The sequence below is a fragment of the Fukomys damarensis genome, unplaced genomic scaffold (assembly GCF_012274545.1).
Source record: "Fukomys damarensis isolate Sample0158 unplaced genomic scaffold, DMR_v1.0_HiC HiC_scaffold_21, whole genome shotgun sequence".
NCBI classification, from domain to species: Eukaryota; Metazoa; Chordata; class Mammalia; order Rodentia; family Bathyergidae; genus Fukomys; species Fukomys damarensis.
The window spans coordinates 39,236,318-39,256,493 of record NW_022900933.1 but is presented as its reverse complement, the minus strand read 5'-3'; the positions used below and the strand labels follow the sequence as shown (position 1 = coordinate 39,256,493).

At 53.7% G+C, this 20,176-nt stretch overlaps 1 protein-coding gene across 1 annotated transcript; it reads right to left on the bottom strand.

The window, feature by feature from the left end:
- Nucleotides 1–10,795: 10,795 nt before the first annotated feature.
- On the bottom strand, nucleotides 10,796–17,588 carry LOC117287130. Its single transcript, XM_033766742.1, has 4 exons — nucleotides 17,460–17,588; nucleotides 16,542–16,761; nucleotides 11,701–12,049; nucleotides 10,796–10,815 (listed from the first exon to the last, which is right to left on the bottom strand). The coding sequence occupies exons 1-4, from the start codon at nucleotides 17,477–17,479 to the stop codon at nucleotides 10,796–10,798; spliced, it is 609 nt and encodes a 202-aa protein (XP_033622633.1). The 5' UTR covers nucleotides 17,480–17,588.
- Between the last annotated feature and the right edge of the window lie 2,588 nt (nucleotides 17,589–20,176).

The following is a 20,176-nucleotide window of genomic DNA, read 5'->3' as shown; positions in this document are numbered from 1 at the left end:
CTTGCCAGGGCATAGCATCCGCACCTAGGAAAGCTCTCCTCAAGGGCTCCCTTTCACAGCTTCCCGTCCCCACACCTTCAGGATCCGGGCCTGGGCCACAGAGTCTGCCCCGATGCATCGTGGTGCTGTAAGCTATGCTGTGATTTCACGGGCGTATCAACTTAGGGGCTAGGAGGAGGTGGGGCGCATCCTGAGGGGAGCTGCCCTCCTGGAGTAGGAAGCCTCCTGCACAGCTTCTTCCAGCTGGGGCACCTGCTCTTCTGCAGGACAAGTGGACTGGGTTGGCAGGTCTGAGAGTTCAGTGGAGTGGGAGGATCTGAGGTTGTGGAGTGCAGCGGCCCCAGTGCTATGGTTTCCGCCTACAGTCTCCCCAAAGTCCACTTGCGGAAGGTAACTGGGCTCTGGGGCACTACACTCGTGCTTGAGTTAGTAGCTGCATTAGCAGCTGGGGCTGGCTGAAGGTGTCACTGGGGAGTGGCCTGGAAAGGTGAATTCCTCTCCTCCCCTGTCTGCCCTGTCTCTCTGCTCCCTGCGAGCAGCTTCCCTCCACCAGCCCCTTCCACCTTGTACTTCCACGAGGTCACTCCTGCCTGTGGCCTTTCTACCATGGACTGAGTCCTTTGACACCATGAGCCGAAGTGAACCTCTCCCCCTTTAAATCGTGGGTGTCAGTGTTGTGTCCCAGGGACAGAGAGCTGACCAGTGGACAATTGCACATGTCGAGTCTTGGCCTTCCTGGCCAAGGCTGCCTCATACCTGGATTGCGAGTTTTCCACTCCGAGCACAGCTGCCCATGTGACGAACTCCTGAGGTGGCCAGGTGGCCTCATGGCCTTGCCACTCAGTCTCTACTGACCACTGGGTGGCCACTGGGATCCTCCTCCCTTCAGGCCCAGCTCCCCATGTTCTCTGATGCTTCCTGCTCCCTTCAGAGGGGGCTCCCTGTCCCCTGCTTGGTCCCTGCATAGGGTCCTCCTGGCCAGCTGGGGTGGGGATCTCGTCCCAAGTCCTCTTTTTGAGGCTGGTTGGTCAGACTGCCCCTGGCATGCTCTGTCTGTTTCTCCAGAAGCAGCTCCAGGGTGCAGCTGGGCCTGGGGGGCTGTTGATGGACACCCATTGGGCGATGGGCAGGGCACCCTCAGATGACACCACAGCTGGGACTCCTGGCCGAGAAGCCCAGGTTGGGGTGGGGGCTGGGCCTCATCACTCCCACGGTGACGGGAGTTGGGCACTGGGGAGGAATCTCTGTTCAGCTGAGGTCTTTCCCAAAGGTCTGCGCTTACAGCCTGCCCAGTGAGGAGGGAGGGAGGTGCCTTCCCACGGAGAAGCCAGAGCCCCTCATGGCTTTGGAGAGAGTGGAGGATCTGCCACTGCTGCTGGCAGGGAGGCCCCCCCTACCCTGGCGGAGCGGGGGCACCTGGCTGCTGCCGACTCCAGGACAGAGTGAGGACAAGCTAAAGAGGCCCCATGGGGCTGTGCTGCTGGAGTGGAGGGTAAAACAGAGCAGAGGCTCTGGGACTCTCGGTCATGAGTCACCTCTTGGTCCTGCCACACGGCTGAAAGGAGAGGTTTGTTCCGGCTCAGTCTCAGAGGGTTCTGTCCATGGTTGGAACCTGGCAGGGGAAGAGAGCCGGAGAGGAGGGGCTGGGTCAAGGAGTGACCCACGAGGCTCAGCCATGGCTTCTTCAGAGAGGAGGGTGGCAGGAAGGTGGCACCCTGGGAGTCAACAGCCCCTGCCAAGGCTCAGGGGCAGTCATGGCAGCCTAGGGGTCTGTGCTGGGAATACTGAACTGTGGATCCACATGGGACATTACCAGGTCCCCCATGCTCCAAGGCCACCAGAGTGAACTTCCTAAGACAAGACCCTGGCTGTGTCACCACCTGCCTGGAGTGCTCCGTGGCTCCCCCTAGACCACAGCCAATACCCCATCCCAAGCTGGCCAGGTCCTCCTTTTCAGGACCCATGCCTCTGTAGGGTCCCCCACCTGGCCTCACCATCACACATGTTCTACTCACTCTGCTGCCACTCCCACCACAGGGCCTTTGCACTTCTTCTCCTTCCTCTAGGGATATGAATGAACTCCTTCTCAGTCCTCAGGGGCCACTTCCTCCAAAGGCGCCTTTCCTGAATGCGCCCCCATCCTGTGGGGGGTGTGTACAGTGGGGCAGGGCTGTTGCTTTCTTGCCAAGGCCCCTGCTGCTCTGTGGGGGTCCTGGGCAAGACCTGGGATGATACCAGATTTCTGCCAGCGAGAAGCCTGGTGGGAAGGAATTGAGAAGTCGCCTTTAAACTCTGAAGAGACATTTTCCTGAGCAGCTGGCAAGGCCCCTCCCGCTCAGGGATTTTCCAGTCTGCTCCAGAAAGGCCCAGTTCCGAGGGATGGGATCACGCAGGGCCATGGTGTGAGCCCAGGGCAGCCTGCACCCGAGCGCCATCCTCCTGCTCTTTTTCCCTCCAACCCAGCAGCCAGACGTGAGTGGGAGGGCAGGGTCTTTCGTGCCCTGTCAGCTTCTGGTTGTATCCAGGACCCGGGTCCCCAGACATTTGGTGTTGAAAGGCACCCGGCCGGCCACAGGGACAGATCCATGGGATGGGGACAGGGCTCGGTGTCATCTCAGGGTGGCTCTGTGTGGGCTGCTGCAGGGAAAGGCAACAGAGGCAGGGGCAAAGGTCAGGGGGTGGGGGGCAGGGGGCAGAGGGCAGGCCAGAGGCTGTGGCGCCTGTGAGGGGCGCCTGGGATTCCCAGAGTGGGAGAGGAGACTCCGGGAAGGGCTCATCCCTGCGTGGCCTGGCACCAGTCTCCTCTGTGGGAGTTGTTTTGCTCTTGGTAATTGGTGAGAAGTTTGCTTCTAAGTCTGCCCAGAACCCCAAAGTGGAAGCGGGCAGAGGGCCAGTGGGCTCAGGGAATGTTCTTTTACAACACATTTTCATGAAAGTATGTTTGGTCTGCTGTCAGGACCCTGTGAACTGGATGCAGTGTGAACAGGGCTGGAAGGGACTCTTCTCTGCCCTGGCAAGACCGAGGGGCAGAAGGGCAACCCAGCCCTGGGCGGCAAGGTGTCCAGGGGCCAGTGACCCTCATGCCAGTCACAGCCCCTTCTCACCTGCACACAAGGCCGGCCTGGGGCATCATCAGGTTGGCCTGGGGCCAGCGCTGGGAGGAGAGGGGCACTGGCCAGGCCTGCCCAGCTCGGATGGCGGTGCCCTTTGCCAAATTCACAGGCAGTGTAGATGGGCGCATGCTGCTGGCACGGTCCAGGCTCTGCCCTCTGACCCCTTAACTCTGCTGGTTCCTATCTGGGCAACACAAGCCCCACCAGGCCTGTGGGGAGGGAGCGGCAGTCTCTGGGCCCCTTTTGGGTGGGGTCAGGATTACCCAGGTGGAAAAGCTCCCAGAACGTGGTTTCCTGAGAGTGAGGCAGTGAGACGCAGCAAGGCTCAGGGTCGGGGTGGCCCTGTGCCCCTTCCGGGGGGGCCTCAGTCACCACAGCTGGAAAATGCAAGGGGGAGGACTGGGATCCCTATTCTCTGTGGTTCCATCTGCTCCAGATTCAGTCCTCGGACTCCCAGCCTCAGTTTCCCACCTGTCGGAGGCAGCTTCAGAAAAGAGGAGTGGGGTTTTCTTTGTAGATCCCATGAGCCTGGTGAGAACCCAGTTTAAAAATGGTTTTGTGAGAACCAGAATTTGAAAGTGGTGAGGAGTGGGCAGCAGAGGAGTGGGAACCCCGCACCAGAGCAGGGGCTGTTGCTTGGCCATGGCACAGGGAGCCTCCCTGGGGGCAGAGCCGGAGCCGGGCGTGTCCTCTGTCTGCCCCGATGGCCACACCGCCCTGAGGGCAGGCTTGGCCTGAGCTTCTGAGCATCAGTCCAGCCGGGCCTGGCCATCATGGGGCTGGCACCCTGGGCCTCCAGCAAGAGGCTCTGCCATGTGTGGTTTGTAACGTATCTCATGGCCTCGCTGGGCCACGTGCAGTTTGGCCAAGAGGAGTCCAAGCCCTGGTGTCCGGGCTCCCGCAAGGTTGAGCCTCACCCCACCTTAACCTCAGTGCTAGAGACTGAGATGCTGGCTGAGGGCCGACAATTTCTCCTTCCTCCTGTCCAGGCTGACACAGACGCTTGCTGGCTCCATTTCATGCAGGTGGAGAACGAGGGCTCGGCAGGTTACACAATCCACCCGTGATCCGGCCAAGGTCCCTGGTTGGGTGCAGGGAGGTCGGGAGGCCACCCTGTGTCACCTGACCCCGAGGCCAGGCCTATGGGCCTCCCTCCCTTCTCAGTACCAAGCCTGGTGGGTCCCAAGGCCAGTGCCCAGGATCCTGCATGGATCTTTGCATAATTACTTATTTTCATATATATTAGAAAACAAGCAGCCCATCAAATTGGTGACTTCACTGAGCACATTGCCGAGAAGACTACAGTTTAAGAATTGAGACTATTTTGGATTGAAATCTAAGAAAAATATTAAGTAAAAAGTGATCTCGATGAGAGGATGGCAGCAGCCAGGGCTATGGATTACAACTGAGCCCTGGATGAAGCCACTCCTATCACCCTCCCTTGGGCTCCATGTGTCATATCTGCTCCTCTCTCCACTTCCTGTTCACTCTTCACACCCCTTGCTCTATCTTGGGGGCATCTCTGTCTTTTCCCTCCCTGTGGAAATCTTGCAGTTGGCCTTCATCTCCCTCCACCCCAGTGGCTGCCATCTTGGTGGGTCCAATGGCTGCTCTTGGAGGGGACCATTACCGGACATACTGACACAGGAGACCTCTTGGAGCATCCCTCTCTTTCACTGACTTCCCGGCACTGGTGCTCCTCAGGGTTCAGCTGGCTCTTCCCCTGGACAGGCCCCTTGCTGTCCTCCTGGTGGGTCCCACTGTCGCCCTTGTGCTTTCTGCCAGACATCGGTAGACGACCCTCCCCACCCCATGCTGGTTACCTCTGGGCAGCTTGGACTCCCTGCCCAAGCCCACCTACCCTCCAGCTGTCCCTTCGCCAGGTTCTCTGCTGCCACCCACACCACTGCTCAGGCCAAGAACAGGCTCATCTCAGGCTCTTTGTCCTCTCTCGCCATTATCTGGAGTGCTCTCCTCCAGGACGTGTCTGGAATCTACCCATCTCTCCATCTCCCCACCAAGCTTTCTTGTTCCACCTGCTTGGATGTAGCAGCCAGCAATTTCTCTACAGGGCACAAATGGGATCCATCCCTTTCCTGCTGACCTGCCTTCCCCTCCAGCCTCCCATCCTCCTAGCGGAAGCCCGACTGATCAGTATGGTGGTGCACGCTTGTAATCCCAGAACTCTGGGAGGCAGAGGAAGGAGAATCACAAGTTTGAGTACAGTTTGGGCAACTTATCAACTTAGCAAGACCTTTTCTCAAAATTAAAAAAAATTTTTTTTAGGGCCAGGGATTTAGCTCAGTGGTTTTACTACCTGCTTCATAAGCTCAAAGATCTGAGTTCAATCCCTGGTACCAAAAAAAAAAAAATTTTTTTTTTAAAAAGGGTTGGGGGTGCAGCCCAGTGTGAAGGGCTTGGGTTCAATCCCCAGTACTGCCCCAAACAAGCAAACAAACAATTTGGCTCCTGGGCTGAGCCTGCACAGCTCCTCCAGTAATAATTAAGGGGTGCAACAGCCAGTCTCTTTGGCCGGGGGCTCAGCCAGGATGGAGTGGTCACTTTGAATGTCCACCGTTGTGTCCCAGGCTCCCGAGACAGCATGCAGAGTGGCAGCCCAGGCTCCATGCCCAGCTGGCTCTCCCATGCTCAGCCACTCTCACTCCCAGCCTCTGCCACTCTCACTCCCAGCCTCTGCCACTCCTGCCACCTGCCTTCATGGGAAGGTGAGCAAGGGCCAGGGATGTAACAGGAAGTTAGGTGCTGTCCTCCCACTCATGTCTGCTGACCAAACTTTGTCCTGTGGCCAAGGTGGCCTCCAGGAGGCAGGAGATGTCATCTTGGTTGGGAAGCATCGGCCCAGCCAGCTCCTCTATTACCGTGGAGGACCTAGAGAAATCTCCAGAGTCCAGCTGGAAGGTCCCCCAGGAACCGGTGGTTGCCTCTGACCATGGGACTTCCCACCCAGCCTCAGCAACTCAGGTTTGGGTGGGTGAATTCTGGGCATGATTTCTGAACTGGCGATTAATAGGCTGGGCCAAGGTGTCATCATTTGGGTGCCGAGGCCTTGGCATGTGGGGCCCTCCGGGCCTTGGGCTGGCAGGGGTAGGTGCAGTTGGTGCGTGGCAAATCAAACCTGTCAATTCCAGAAGCTTTTGGCACATTGTTGAAGTGACTAGATGACTTTGAGAAGTGTCTGCATGTTTTTCCCCAAGTGCAGTTATTTTTGCCGCTGTGAAATGTTCTGAAATCTGACAGTTTTGTTTTGAGTCTTAGCCCGATGTGAAGATGGAAAGGAACACTGCCTCCCAGTTCTGTGGCACCCGCTTCTTGGGGTCTCCTGAGGACACCCAGATCCTGGAGAGGTGGCCAAGGAGAAGCTTGGGACTGAGGCTCCCAGGGAGGGTGCAGTGGGCCAGGTCCTGGGGTCCCTGGATGCACTTGGACCTGAGACTTAGGTTGACCTTGGATAAACACCTACTGTGTGCCTGGCCCAAGCACCCAAGCACCCACTGTGTGCTGTAGCCAGTATGTTGGGAGGCGGTGGCATGGGGGTGACAAAGTTGCTTTGTCACACTTTGCTGCAGGGCACAGGACTGGGGGTGCAGCAAAGGTGGGGATCTGAGTGCACTCTGACACCAGAGGATGAATGTGGCCAGTGCCAAGCCCTGCCCCTCATCTGCCTAACCCCTCTTCCTCTTCCCAGCACTGCTGCCCCCATGGTGACACCGTGATGTCCAGGGTGGTCTCCGCAGTCCAGCTGCCTGTGGGCTCCTCCAGGAGGCCACAGAGAGTCCACAGCAGACTGAGCCCGGAGAGGGTGCACAGCTCAGCCATCTGTTTCCCCCGGGTGTCACAGGCTGATGTGCCACAGCAACACAATCGCACACTCATGTGAACGTGTGCCAGTGTTTACGATGTGCTTGGCCGCGTTGCCATGGAGACTGATGATGCAGCCCTTTCCCCAGAGAGGTAGACAGAGGAGTCACTGAGACCCACGCTGCTGTGCTTTCCTGGTTATGAAGCAAAACCTAAGCCCCAGGCTATGACAGGGTCCCTGCCCCTCCAGCCTACACACAGGCACATTCGTGTGGCAGACACTGGCCTGAGTTAAATCTCAGGCTGCCGGGTCAGGGGTCCCATTGGCACGGGGAGTGAAGTAAGGAAAGGTCTTTTCTTTCTTTCTATATAGCCAGGCAAGGCTGACGTGGCAGCTCCATGGAGCTGGGGGCTCAGATTACCCTCATCCCTTACCATTCTGTTGCTGTCAGACTCCCCATGCAGCCGGCAGAGCAGGAGAAACAAGCCAGGGTGTGTGGCCCTTTCCTATGTAGCTGTGTGTGGCCCAACCCCTCCCATCTCATCCCATCCATCCATCCATTCATCACATGCCATCCCACCCTTCCCTCCCGTTCATCTATTCATCTCTCCATCCTGTCTCATCCCATCCCATCTATCCACTCATCCATCCATCCATTTCATCCCACCCAACCATCCATCCATCCCATCCCATTACTTGGAGCTGCATGGAAGGCTGAGTTCTATCACTGAAGAGGGAAAGGATGTTGGCAGACAACTGGCAACCTATGCCTTTGTCTGTTCCTTTGGGTCACTGACATCATTGCAGTCTCCTGGGCTGTGGGCACACTTGGCTCCTTTGCATGAGGACAGCCCTGTGGCCTAATCCAGGATTTGTGGGTGACTTGCAATCCTCTCACCAATGCCAGAAGATCAGAAACAGCATAGCAGTGAACACCAAGGGGAAGAGGCAGTGGTCAGCAACCCCTTCTTAGACAAGGTGGGGAAGAGAGGACAAGGGTCAGGCTGGGAGTTGAACCCAGTGCTTTAGTCTACTGTCCCTTGGCCCTCGTGCAGGCCTATTTGAGGTCCACCGTGCCCCATCCTTCCTCCTCCCACTGAAGTGGACCCTGCAGAGCAACAGGCTTCTGGCCAGCATCAGTGAGGGTGTCCAGAGGCCCTTCAGGAGGATGGTGTTAGATGACAACCACGTGTGTGACTCCCTCGGCCATGCAAAGCCCTCTAGCAGGCAGTGGGCTTCGGGCCTCACTGCACCTGGTTAGCCTCACACTGCCTGTGGCTTCATCAGTCTTGTTTTTTTTTTTTTTTTTTTTTTTTTTTTTTTTTTTTTTTTTAACTAATTCCCTTTAGCTGTACAGAATAGTGGGTTTGTTTTGGCATAGTTGTACATGCATGTGACATACTTTATCATTTCCACCCTTCCCTCCCCGGACTGAACTCAGGACTTTGCAGGCAGAGGCACCACTGAGCTAAATCCCCAGCCCTCCCTGTTCTCTTCTCTAATAATCTTCCTTTACCCTCATGTCCTATCTTTTTCTCTTTTCAGAAGCCACAAATGAGGGGTAGAAAAATATGATGAATATTTAAATTAAACATGTTATTACAGTAAAAGATACATTGCCATTCACTGCACCCCATGCTCCTCCTAGATGTGTTTTTTTAGACCAGGGTTCGAACTTGGGTCCTTTGTCCTTGTGAGGCGGGTGGCAGACCACTGAGCCAAATCCCCGGCCCTCACTCCCCCTCGATTTGAACACACTCATCCTGTCATCTTGCCACTCTGAAGCAGCTCTGGAGTCCTCTTTCCTGGCATCTTAGTTGTGCTGCCCTGGCCCCTTTGATGTCCACATTCATTGTTAACCCTTTCATGGTTATTTTGACTTGGGAGATAGGAGCCGGAAGTCACACAGTGCCGGGTCTGGAGAAGAAGGCGGAGAAGGACACAGAGTTGTGTTTTCACGAGCTGCCTTTCCATTGGATGGTGCTCGACAGCATTCGCTGGATTCAGATCCCTTGTCAGATCCACACCCAGGCAAGAAGACGTCCAGAGCTGTTTCAGAAAGTGTCAACAATGGCGGGATAAGAGTGTTTGAAGCAGGGGAGGATTTTGAGGGCAATTAATGACAGTGTACTTTTAGTATAATGCGTCCTTAGAATTTTAAAATATTCACATTATAATATGACTACCCCTTGTAGGAGAGAAAACGTATCTGTCTTTCTCAGACTGGCTTATTTTACTTAACAAGGTGGTCTCCAGTTTCATTCATTTCTCTGCAGGTGACATGGCTTCGTTCTTCTTTATGGCCGAGTGACATTCCATTGCACACATGCACACGCAAGCACACACACACCCCTCACATTTTCTTCATCCGCTCATTTGTTTACACAGCTCAGCTATTGTGAGTTATTTTGTATGCAGCTGTTCTGTGGTGTTGGGACTTTAATCCTTTCTAGAATATGGCAAGGAGTGCTCTAGCTTGGTCAAATCATAGCTCTGTTTCCAGCTTTTGCACAGGCTACCCACTGATTCCTGTGGCGACTGTACTGATTTACACTCCCCTCACAGATGTGTGGAGGCCCCCATCCTTGCCAGTGCAGACCTACAAGCTTATGTATGCGTGTATGCACGTATGTTTCTCTTTTGCAGTACCGGGGCTCATACCCAGGCCCTTTACACTGATCTACCTCCTCAGACTTTAAAATCTAATTTATTTTTATTTCGAGACAGGGTCTCACTAAGGCACTAAGTAGCCCAGACTGGGCTCAAACTCCCAGTCCTCCTCCCTTCAAACATGTCTTACTTTTTCTAATCCTAATGCAACTTTTCTGACTGGGATTTTCTTTCAGGGTTTTTTTGTTTGTTTGTTTTTGGCGCTGGGGATCGATCTCGTGTCTTTGTGCTTGTGAGGCAGGTGGCGGCACTGCTGAGCCAAATCCCTGACCCAGGGTACTCTTGATTCACACTGCTCTGGTAGCTGAAGATGTTGGACATTTTCCCCCAGAATTAATTACTGGCAACCTGTACTTTTTTGAGAAGTATTTCTATGATTAATTTGCCCATTTATTGACTAAGTTACTTGTTCTTTTGATGTTAACTCTTTTGAGTGCTTTATATATTCTAGATATTAATCCTCTATCAGGAGAGTGGCTGGCAAGGATTTTCTCCCTTCCTGGAGGCTGTCTCTTCACCCTGCTAATTGTTTCTCTTGCTGTGCAGGAACATTATATTTTTATTTTTGACGTTTATTCAATGTTTTGCATTTAAAAAATAGTCTTTGCTTTTTAGGACAGATTTAAGTTCACAGCAGAACTTACAGAAAAGGTACAGAGGTTTCTGAACAGGCACTGCTGCCTTAACACCCACCCCAGAGAAGCACATTTGCTTTAAATTTTTTTTTTATTTTTATTGTACACGTTTGCACTACATGATGACTACATTCATCATGGGGAGTTGGTACACAACACATCTTAATTCCTTTTACTTCCCTTTCCCTGCAGGACACTTTTAGTTTGACGTAGTCCTCCTTATTGATTCTTGCTCTTATTTCCTGTGCTATCAGAGTCTCATTCAAGAAGACTTTGCCTGTTTCCCCTATGCCTTAGACTTGTTGTTCTTATAAAGTCTGGTATTAGCAGGATATGGGGTGTACACCCATAATCCTAGCACTCTGCCAGGCTGAAGCAGGAGGGTCCCAAATCTGAGGCTAGCCTAGGCAACTTAGTAAGATTCTGCCTAAGAAAACCCCCAAACTGACTGTGGACGTGGCTCTGTGTGGAGGTTGTGGGCTCAATCCCCAGCCAAAAAAGAAAAAAAGATCTGGGATTTATTTCCGGCCTGTCTCCTGGAGCCATCTTGCCCCCTTCTAGCTGGCTGAACCCCGGCCTGGGGTGAGAGACAGCGCAGTTTCAGCCAGAGCCCCCCCCGGGGGGTGCACAGTGAAGTCTGTCACAGTCAGGGTGGGGCTTGGTCCTCAACTTCTGCTGAAGCTGAAGGAGTACCCTTCTCCTCATGTGAGGCTGCACACACAGCAGCCGGGACAGTGTCACAGCCTGCTGCTCCAAGCCTTCAATAAGAAACATGGAGCTCACTGTCCTGTCCCCTCCCATGCTTATCAAGGCCAAACAGAGCAGAGGAAGTGGGGAACACGGCTGGCTCCCTCCTTGTAGCCTGTGCATGCCCCATTGTGACAGGGACGAGGAGCCGGCCCACCTGTCACCTTGGCTTCTGTCTGTCTGCCGAGGCCGCTGCAGACCCTGTTTCCAGAGCAGAACAGGCATACTGGGTGCTATCAGCCATCAAGTCTGTGAGAGACTGCACCCTTCTGTGGGGGCCCAGTGGGCTCTGGTTGGGGAGAGGGAGCCAAAGAGTGGGAACGAAGGCAGGCGAAGCTGGGCCTGCGGGGGAGTTGGGGTGTGGGGTGGGGCACTGAGCCATGGGGTTTGGGGCATGGGTGGGAAGGAGAGGGGGCTCCTCTGGAGGTGAGAGGGACCCTGCATGGCTGCGGTCACAGCCCGGCCGTGTCAGAAGGACCGCTTGCTGTGTGCAAGCTAGTGAGGTCCTGGAACGAATCTCAGGTCTGCAAGCCCAGAGCTGCAAGCAGCAAGGGAAACCGAAGGCAAAAGAACAGAACTTTTACCAAAAAAAAAAAAAAAAAAAAAAAAAAAAAAAGATCTGCTGTCAGCATGAGGGCAGGATTCATGGAATAAAAAAAAAAAAAAAAAAAAAAAAAAAAAAAAAAAAAAAAAAAAAATGCTCTTAGAGACGTGCCGCAAGCCCTCGTCCAGTTCTCTCCGGTTTTTATTAGGTCAGAGGTGCAGGACTCTTTGAAAATCGACTTGGGAACCGTTGCTGGGAATTTGTAAGCGGCCCTCAGCCAAGATGCATGGTAAAAAGAAATGTGTGGTCGTGAAAGAGACACATTGGGGATCGCATGTTTTTCGTCTCCAGTGTGCGCGGAAACAAGCCCATTAGCGGGGGTGGGCGGCGTGGGGGCGGGAGCCCTGCGGAAGGCAGCTTGGGCTCTGCAGAAGAGGGTTTCTGTGCTCTGCGTAGACGACATCTGGGAAGGCCATGTGTAGACACGTGCGTCCAAGTGCCCCACGGATAGGTTCAGATCCTGCAGGGAAGAGAGAGAGAGAAAACACTGTGAAGATGGCCAGAATGGTATTTGAATAAACAGTGCGGACAGCTGCTCCTCCCCGCTGGAGCCAGAGAAATTCTGTTGTCGTCCAGGAAGAAATTGCATTTGATGAGGGACCCGCAAACCAGGAGATGAGTTGTCCAAAGGGACGTGTGGGCTACGAACTCTACCTCCAGCGCTCTCATGAGCTTCCTCCACAACCGTGCAAGCCTGGGGTGGGGGGTTCAAGACCTCTAAACTTGGGGCTCTTCATCCTACTGTAAGAGAAGGTGTGAATCATTCCTGGAAGCCCTGAGACTTGCCTGCCTTGTGTCCTAGTGAGGGTGTGCTTGGTCCACGGCAGGGTGGCCGTGGGGAGACCCAGGGTCCACACCCCAAGACCTGGTAAAGCGGCATTCAGGACCCTGGGTCTCTGGGTCCTGAACTGAATCCGTTTGCTCTGGAGGGGTCTGCAGGGTTAGGGCTTGCTTTCTCACCATCAGCCAGGGGCCTGGGAATTTACTGGCTTACCTGGTCTCTGTATCTTTTGACCTAATGGTGTCAAAAGAGACACGGAGATACTTTTCCCTCTGGGAAGACAAAACCACCCTGTAATGGCTGAGGAGCCTTCCCAGGAGCAGATGCAAAAGTCCCAGGAGGGCGTTGGACCCTGACCTGGAGCTGTGATGGGTGCTGTGCTGCAGAGCTGTCCCCGGATATGTGCCAGCCTGGGCGTCACCCAGGCCCCTGCAGGAACCCTTTGGCCCACCAGCTTCTCTCAAGGGGTCCTGGCTCTGCCATGAGCACCCCAGTCTCACTTGCAGGAGGAAACAAAGAGGCCCAGAGGAGCAGCCATCCTGGCGGGGCCGGGCAAGGGCCTGTGGCATACATGTTTGGTTCTAGGCACCAAGAACGTGTGGCTGCCATCAGGATGTAGCAGGACTGGCCTGGCAGGTGGAGGGCTGGGAGGCTGTGCCAGAGTCAGGGTGTCTGGCAGCTGCAAGGCCTGGGGCCAACCACTTGGGCCCATGTGTGTGGGGGGCACGTGTCCCCCTGCGGCAACTTCCTGTCACAGTCTTAGATGCACACAGAAGCTCTGGCCAGGACAGACTGTGGCATCACCTGGGCGATGAGTTGGAGCCCCTGAAGACCTGTGGCTGGTGGAGTGGACCCCACACTTCTGGACATTGCAGGGAGTTGACCATCGACGGATCAGAGAGGCATCTGGGTACAGAACAAGTTGAGCACTCCAGACCCAAATGGAATCTTTTCTGTTTATATTCTCAGACCCGAGTCAAGGTGAAAAATATTTATCTTTGCTGTTTTCCAAACAGTGGCCTCTGGCCAGATGAAACATTGCAGGCACAGGATGCCTCGGCCCCTGGAGCTTGGAGGTGAGACAGAAGTGGCCCCCACCACCAGCGCTCAGTGGGCCCCATTGCCGTGGGGGCACCTGAACTGAGAGGCTCTCCCTGGCTATGGCTGCTGCTTTGTTTTTTCACCTTTTAGAAAAGCAGAGGCAAAACATGCCGGAAATGAAAGTCTCCCTTGAGTGTTTCACAGGGCACAGTCCGGGGGCTCTGCTGTGCACCTGTCACCGCCGATGTCTCCAGAACTCTTCCCAGGTGCCCCGCCCAAGCCTGCATCCGTGTTCTGTACTGCAGGCCCTGCTCCAGCCTGGCCACCTCGTCCTCCATCCCGCTCTCCGTCCCTGTGGCTTTGGGCTGGGCTCCCACACTCTTGGTGTGGCTATGGCATCGTGAGTCCAGGGCTTTCTTCAGTCTGAAGGTGGAGTGACATTCCAGGCACCTCAGGTGGTTCCATGGCGGGGTGGGGCTCAGGGCATGGGATGGGTCTGTGTGCCCAGCAGCCGAGAAGCCAAGCGGGCACCTGGCCCTGGCACCCAGCCACCGTGTGACAGCCTCAGGGTGGGCTCTATCCATGCGGGAGGGCCGAGGGGCCCTCGGACTGTGCTGGCTGGAACTGAATTCCTCAGGGTGGAACTGGGCGGAGATAGCTAGGGGAGAAACTGAAGAGGTCCTCCCAGATTCCATCCCCCAGACAGGTTGTGTGATTTTGCAATGTTAAAAAAAAAACCCAAAACCCAAAAAACCAAAAGCATTGCAAAAAATCTAGGCTGACAAAAATCAGAATTTTAGCTGAAGACAGGATCAGTCTAAGTGGACCCTCCTGCCGGGCTCCAATAAGGCTGGGCACGGCTCAGTCTTGTCATTGTTTTGGTGCTGGGGTTGGAACCCAGGGCTTCACACATGCCAGGCTCTGACCTCGAATCAGTTGAAAATACTGAATATTTTCGACTATAGTTTAATAAAAGGTGGGTAACATAAAAGTTCCATTTTAATACTTAAGTACACTGACATGTCACGCAGCTCCTCCGTGACCACCATCCAGTTCCAGAATTTCTGTCATCCCAAACCGAGACTTCAGACACCTTCAACAACTCCCCACCACCCTTGTCCAGCTCCTGGTGACCTCTGCCCTCCTTTCTGTGTCCAGGAATTTCTCTCCTCAGAGTTGGTCATCAAGTGGAACCTTCGGCTTACTGCACTCAGCATAACGCCCTGCACACTCATCCGTGTGTAGCCTGCAACAAGATTCCTTTCCTTTTCATGGCTCAATAGTACTCCATTGTGGGGATAAAGTACATTTTAAAAGTCCATTCCTCGGTTGATGGGTTGCTTTAGCTATTGTAACTAATGCTACCATGAGCATGGATGCACATGTATTTGCTCACGTCTTTCACTTCAGTTCTTCTGGATGTATACAGACTTCTAGATGACGCAGTAACTGAACGGTCTACTTTTTGATGGACCGCCAAACTGGTTTCCATGGTGGCTGCTGCATTTTACATTTCCACCAGAGAGGCACAAGTGCTCCAGTTTCCCTGTTTCCCCATCCTGGAGGACAGACATGTCAGGGTGAGAAGCGGCATCTCACTGTGGTTTGGTTTACTCTGTCCTGAGGACTGGCCACCTGGGGCATCTTTTTGTGGCTTTCTTGGTAGCGTGTGCAACTTCTCTGGAGAAAAATCTATTCCAGTCCTCTGTCCGGTTTTGAGTTAGGTTGCTTATTTTTTGTTTTTGAGCTCTATTTGCATTACTTAAATTTTGTAGAGCTTACTTTTCAGAGTAGGCTTAGGCTCCCGGCTGCAGGCTGGAGATGGACTGAGAGCTCCTCAGTGCTGCCTCCCTGCACCCAGAGTGCCCTGTGGGCACAGTGAGGTCTGTGTCCACCTGAACGGGCCCACATGCAGCTCATGCTTGATGTGGTGAACTCTGTGGGCCTGAACGACTGTACCAGACACATACTTACACTTGCCATTGCTTGTTTCTTTGGCAATACTGGGTACTGAACTCAGGACAAGTGATTCACTGCCATCACCCTGGATTGTAAGAAATATCCACTCAGATGTGATTTGTCTTCTTTGCTGAGCTTTTCAGGTGGCCCCTCCAATTGAGCATGTGTGAGACAAGGGCCTTGCTCCCCCCATCCCCTCTTGCATCTCTTCCTCACCCGGAGCCCCCACCAGGAGTCGGGGAGGGCGGGCACAGGTGGGATGGAGGCATGGCTCTCCCTAAGGCTCCTTATGGAAAGCAAGCAAAGGGGGAGCTCCCCATTAGCACCGGCATGTGGGGGGCAGCACCTGCTGCACAGGCCAGCATGTGGGGTGTACCCTGGACCCTTGGCGGCTACCCAAGACAAGGCCCTGTGCTCGTTCCTGGAGAGGCCTCCCCAGGGCCCCAGCTGCTGTCTTCTCCCAAGGACCAGGCCTCCCTTCCTCCTGCTTCTCTGGTCTCATGGGGACCAGATGCGCGTGTCAGGGGCTGCTCCAGCTGGATGGCCCTGACATGCGGCTTTGCGGAAGGCACCCGTCCTGCCCTCTCACTGGCCGGAGGGTGATGTGGCGCTCAGGCAGCCTGCAGTTCTGTCAGGATGCTGGGGCACAAGTGACAGAGGCCTCAGGGAGTTTGGAGGCTCACAGCTGGCCAGCCTCAGGCTGGTCAGGCGGGCCATGACCCTCCTTAAACGATCGCTGCTCCCTGCTGCGCAGAGCTTCCCCTCCTTTCTCCAGGGGAATGCACCCCTCTGGGAAGTCCTGCAGGAAGGGAGGGCAGCTGGTGGGACAGGGCTCCGGAGCTCCGGAGCTCCGGAGCTCCGTTAGTGTTTATGGAGGGAGTCTCACTGATTTAGCTTCTGCTTGTCACAGCGCACTGCTGCTCCAGGTCCAGGGACATCTTCCTGGGCACTGTGGACCGGGCCTGCAGAATGCAGCTCTGTCTGCAGCTCATTTGCTGCCTCCCGCCCTACGTCCCTCCTTCCACCCCTCCTGTCTCCATCTCAGCAGATGGCCCAGCTCCTGTGTCCCCGAGGAGGTAGAATAGTCCAGGGGATCTGCCTCGACCTCCACCCATGGCACCTTGCCACCTCATGCCTCAGGTGCCAAGCCCCTTCCAGAGGTGGAGCTCACCCTGTGCCCGGAAGGCAGAGTCTCGGTGGGCCGACTCTGAGCTGGGTGTTGTCCACCGTTGGGAGAGAAGCAGGGTGCGCAACTCAGCTGCTGGTGCCGGGGGCCTTGTGAGGTGTCCTGAACTGAGGCCAGGCCAGGTGTTTGTGGTCCACTTGGGGCAGGAACATGGCAGGTGGGCAGAGCAGCCCCCTCTGGCCCCATCCGGAAGTCAGTGTCCAGGCTGTAAGGCACAGAATCCACCACAGCCAGGGCTAAGCAGGGGCCTGGGCATCGACAGACAAACCACGGGCTGCCTAGGGTCTGTGCATGCTGCAAGGGCTAGCACCACCCACCGAGGGCACAGGGCCCAGTGCAGGTGTCAGCTCTGGTGTCCCTGGGGTCATCTGCCAGGGGCGCCCCTCTCCAGCACATTTTGCCTGCGGGAGAGAGGGGAACCCTCAGGCCCGGACAAAGCCTCAGCCAGGAGAGGCGGGGTCCAGAGCCAGAGGCCCATGGGGACAAGCAGCACTTGGCATCTGCCTTCCTGCTTTCTAGTCCCCACTTTCCACTCCAGATGTAGCTCTGCTGGGGCTCTTCCTGTGCCTGTCCCCCTTCTTCCTGCTGTCTCCCTGTCTCCAGATTCAGATGTTTGTCCCTCTGCTTCTGCCGGTGGCCCCATGTCACTGTATCCTCGCTGCATCTTCAGCCCCGCCCCGTCCCTCTCAGGCCCTCGCTGTCCCGTGTGGCCCTGTTCCATGGCTGCTTTCTTCTCTGTTCTGTTCTCACCCTCGCATTCACATCCCCAGTCCTGAGCTCTCCGCAGAGTCTTGGAGACTGAAGCTGCAATCTGTCGTCTCCACTTGGTGCCCGGGGTATCACTCTTGCATGACCCGACGGGGTTCCGACAACCCAGACCCCTTACCCCCCAAACTGCCTCACCTTGTGGTTGGCAGCTGCATCCCTCTGGCTACTCAGACCTCAGCCGTGTGTCCGATCTGCCAGGAACGCTGCAAGCTCTGTTTTCCAAACACAGCTCCGCTGGAGAGCCCAGGCCCCGGGTGCTCAGTTCCCCGTGTAAAGCTTGCACCTAACCTGTGTGCAGCTTCCTAATCATCTAGGCAAGCGAGGCTAACCTGATGTACGTGCTGTGGAAACATTGCACTCAGTGTTCAGGAGACAATGACAAGGGGTGAAGAGGCCTGAAAACACGTAGCACAGAAAACTGTTTTCCTGAATATTTTCAATTTGCAGTGGATTGAATCTGTGGACACGAAACCACAGTTACTCAAGGACAACTCCTTGTCCATCAAGAGCCCTGTGGACTGTGTGTCCCTGCAGCGGCCTGGGACAGGTCCTCAGTGCAGAGCCAGATTGGCAAGCCGCTGCCCTCGCCCACCCCTGGGATAGGGCGGACTAGGGTGGCGGGTGCTGGACCTCCTTCCCCAGGCAGGAGCGGCGTGGCTGCAGTGCAGAGGTGGCAGCTCTCCGACTGCGAGGAGGGGGCCCCAGTGGGCTTCAGCTGGAGCTGCTTCCAGGCTGCTGTGTGGAAGGTGGGGAGGGGAGCTGAGCAGCCCGGGGTCCCTCTGAGGCCACTGGAAGCTGAGGGTTGAGCTACAGAGGGAAGAACTGCTTAGGAGGAGCTCCCGAGGAGGTAGCCAGGGCCCTGGAATCTGGGCTGACAGAAAGGCACACGTGAGAGTGTCCTGGTGACCAGGACAAAGGCCAGTGTACCCTGGACGAGGCCAGCAAAATCCAGATGCTCAACAACGAAAAACCTGCAGCATCCATCAGCCAATCAAAACTTCCACCAAGAAGTCAACAAATGGCCAGAGAGAAGTCACTCCACACACACAGAACAGACAGTGATAGGCCATGGAAACAGCAGAAAACAAGGTTAAAGCAAGTATTGTAATTGCATGCAAATACTTCGCTGAGAATGTAGACAAGCAAGGGGAGAAATGGAAAATATCAAAGTATAGGCCGGGCTGTGGGTGGAGCACAGCAGGAAGGGCTGCCTGGTACACAGCCCTGGGCTCCATCTGCAGCAAAACAGAACACAAAAACCCAATGTGAACTATTAGAGCCACATCTGAAATGAGAATTTCTCTGGTTAAGCTTAATAGCTGATTAAGAGATTAGCAGACTTGAACACATAGTTCTAGAAATAATCCAGGTTGAGACACGCAGAGAATAAAGCGTGGAAAGCCACAAGCAGGGTCTCGGGTACACACACCTACATGAAGCTGAAGGGAGGGGCGAGATCAAAAAGGGTTTTAAGATAAAACGGCTGAAATATTTCAAACTTCAAATCCATAAATCTGAGAAGTTCAGGGAAGACCATGAAAGCTAAATACAGAGAAAATCGTGCTGACATATATCATCATCCATTTTCTGAAATCAACATTAAAGAGAAAAATCTTAAAATAGCCAGAGGAAATTGAGACTCTTGCATACACAGGATGATGAAGAAGTGACAGCACTATTAGCTTGGAAGCTGGAAGTCAGAGAGGTCAAATCTGCAGAGAAGTGAAAGGGTGACTCGTGAATCTAAAACTCGAACATAACTTTTATTTTATTACAAAATTTAAAAAAATTTTATTTATTTTTATTTTGGTAGCAGGAATCGAACTCAGGACCTTGTGCTTGCAAGGCAGGTGTGTTGCCACTGAGCTAGAGCCCCTGCCTAACATAACTGTAAAAAATGGAGGCCAATTATGACACTATCAGATTTGCACTACCAAAAATTGTAAAAGAAGTTGTGCAAATGATGCTTGTAGAAAGTTGGATCTACAAAGAAGAGTAGGAATGGCAGATATATAGATAAAGGTTAAGCAAAAGCAATTTTTACAACTAGATGAAACTTCACTCTAATGTTTGTAACAATATCTGTGGGATTCTGGTGTTTCAGAAATGTTATTAAAAAAGAAAAACTTGTTTAGATACGTTTCTCATGGATGTGATGCATGAAACACATGCAGACCAGACAATTACAAGTTAGTCCCCCAAATCTATTTTCTGAAGAAAACAGTGTTTGCTATGTATCCGTCCATACAGTTTGTGTATTAAATACAAACATACACAAAACACATGAAATGTGAGTTGGTGCCTACATGAAATATTTCACACCACTGTGCTACACACTTTTAAGAACAGTCGCTCAAAGAACATTTCTCAGCCAGGTGCCTGTAAGCCCAGCATAAGTTTTTGTCATCTTTCAATTTCTTTAAGAGACAATCAACTGTTTTAAAGCAAAATACCAGCAACGATTTGTGGAGCTCATCATGTTGAAGACTAGTGTCTATGAGGACAGTGGTACAGAGTACGAGAGGAGCAGAAGGAAAGCACATTGCTACAGGATAGGACATAAGACAGGAAGCAGTTGACTGTCGTGTTCAGTTGTGGAAAAATCCCTAAACCTAAGTAAGGAGATACATATAGCTTATTAGGTGTTAGTAAATAAAATGGTTTTCTGAAAAATGATCGTTTCTAGAGAAAGAAGGAAAAAAAAAAAAGCAGAAATAAAGAATGGGTGGGATAAACAGAAAACAGTAAGGGCCAGGGATTTAGCTTAGTGATTTCGGCACCTGCCTCACAAACTCAAGGGCCAGAGTTCAATCCCAATATCAAAAAAAAAAAAAAAAAAAAAAAAAAAAAAA

Excerpts from the sequence above, each read along its gene's own strand:
- LOC117287130 (XM_033766742.1), bottom strand. The coding sequence starts at position 17,479 with ATGCAGCTGCCAACCACAAG. Across the intron at positions 16,762-17,459 it reads ATGCAGCTGCCAACCACAAG|CCTGGACACTGACTTCCGGA; the intron begins GTGAGGCAGTTT and ends TGTGCCTTACAG. Across the intron at positions 12,050-16,541 it reads CTCTGCCTTCCGGGCACAGG|GATCTGAACCTATCCGTGGG; the intron begins GTGAGCTCCACC and ends TCTTCCCTGCAG.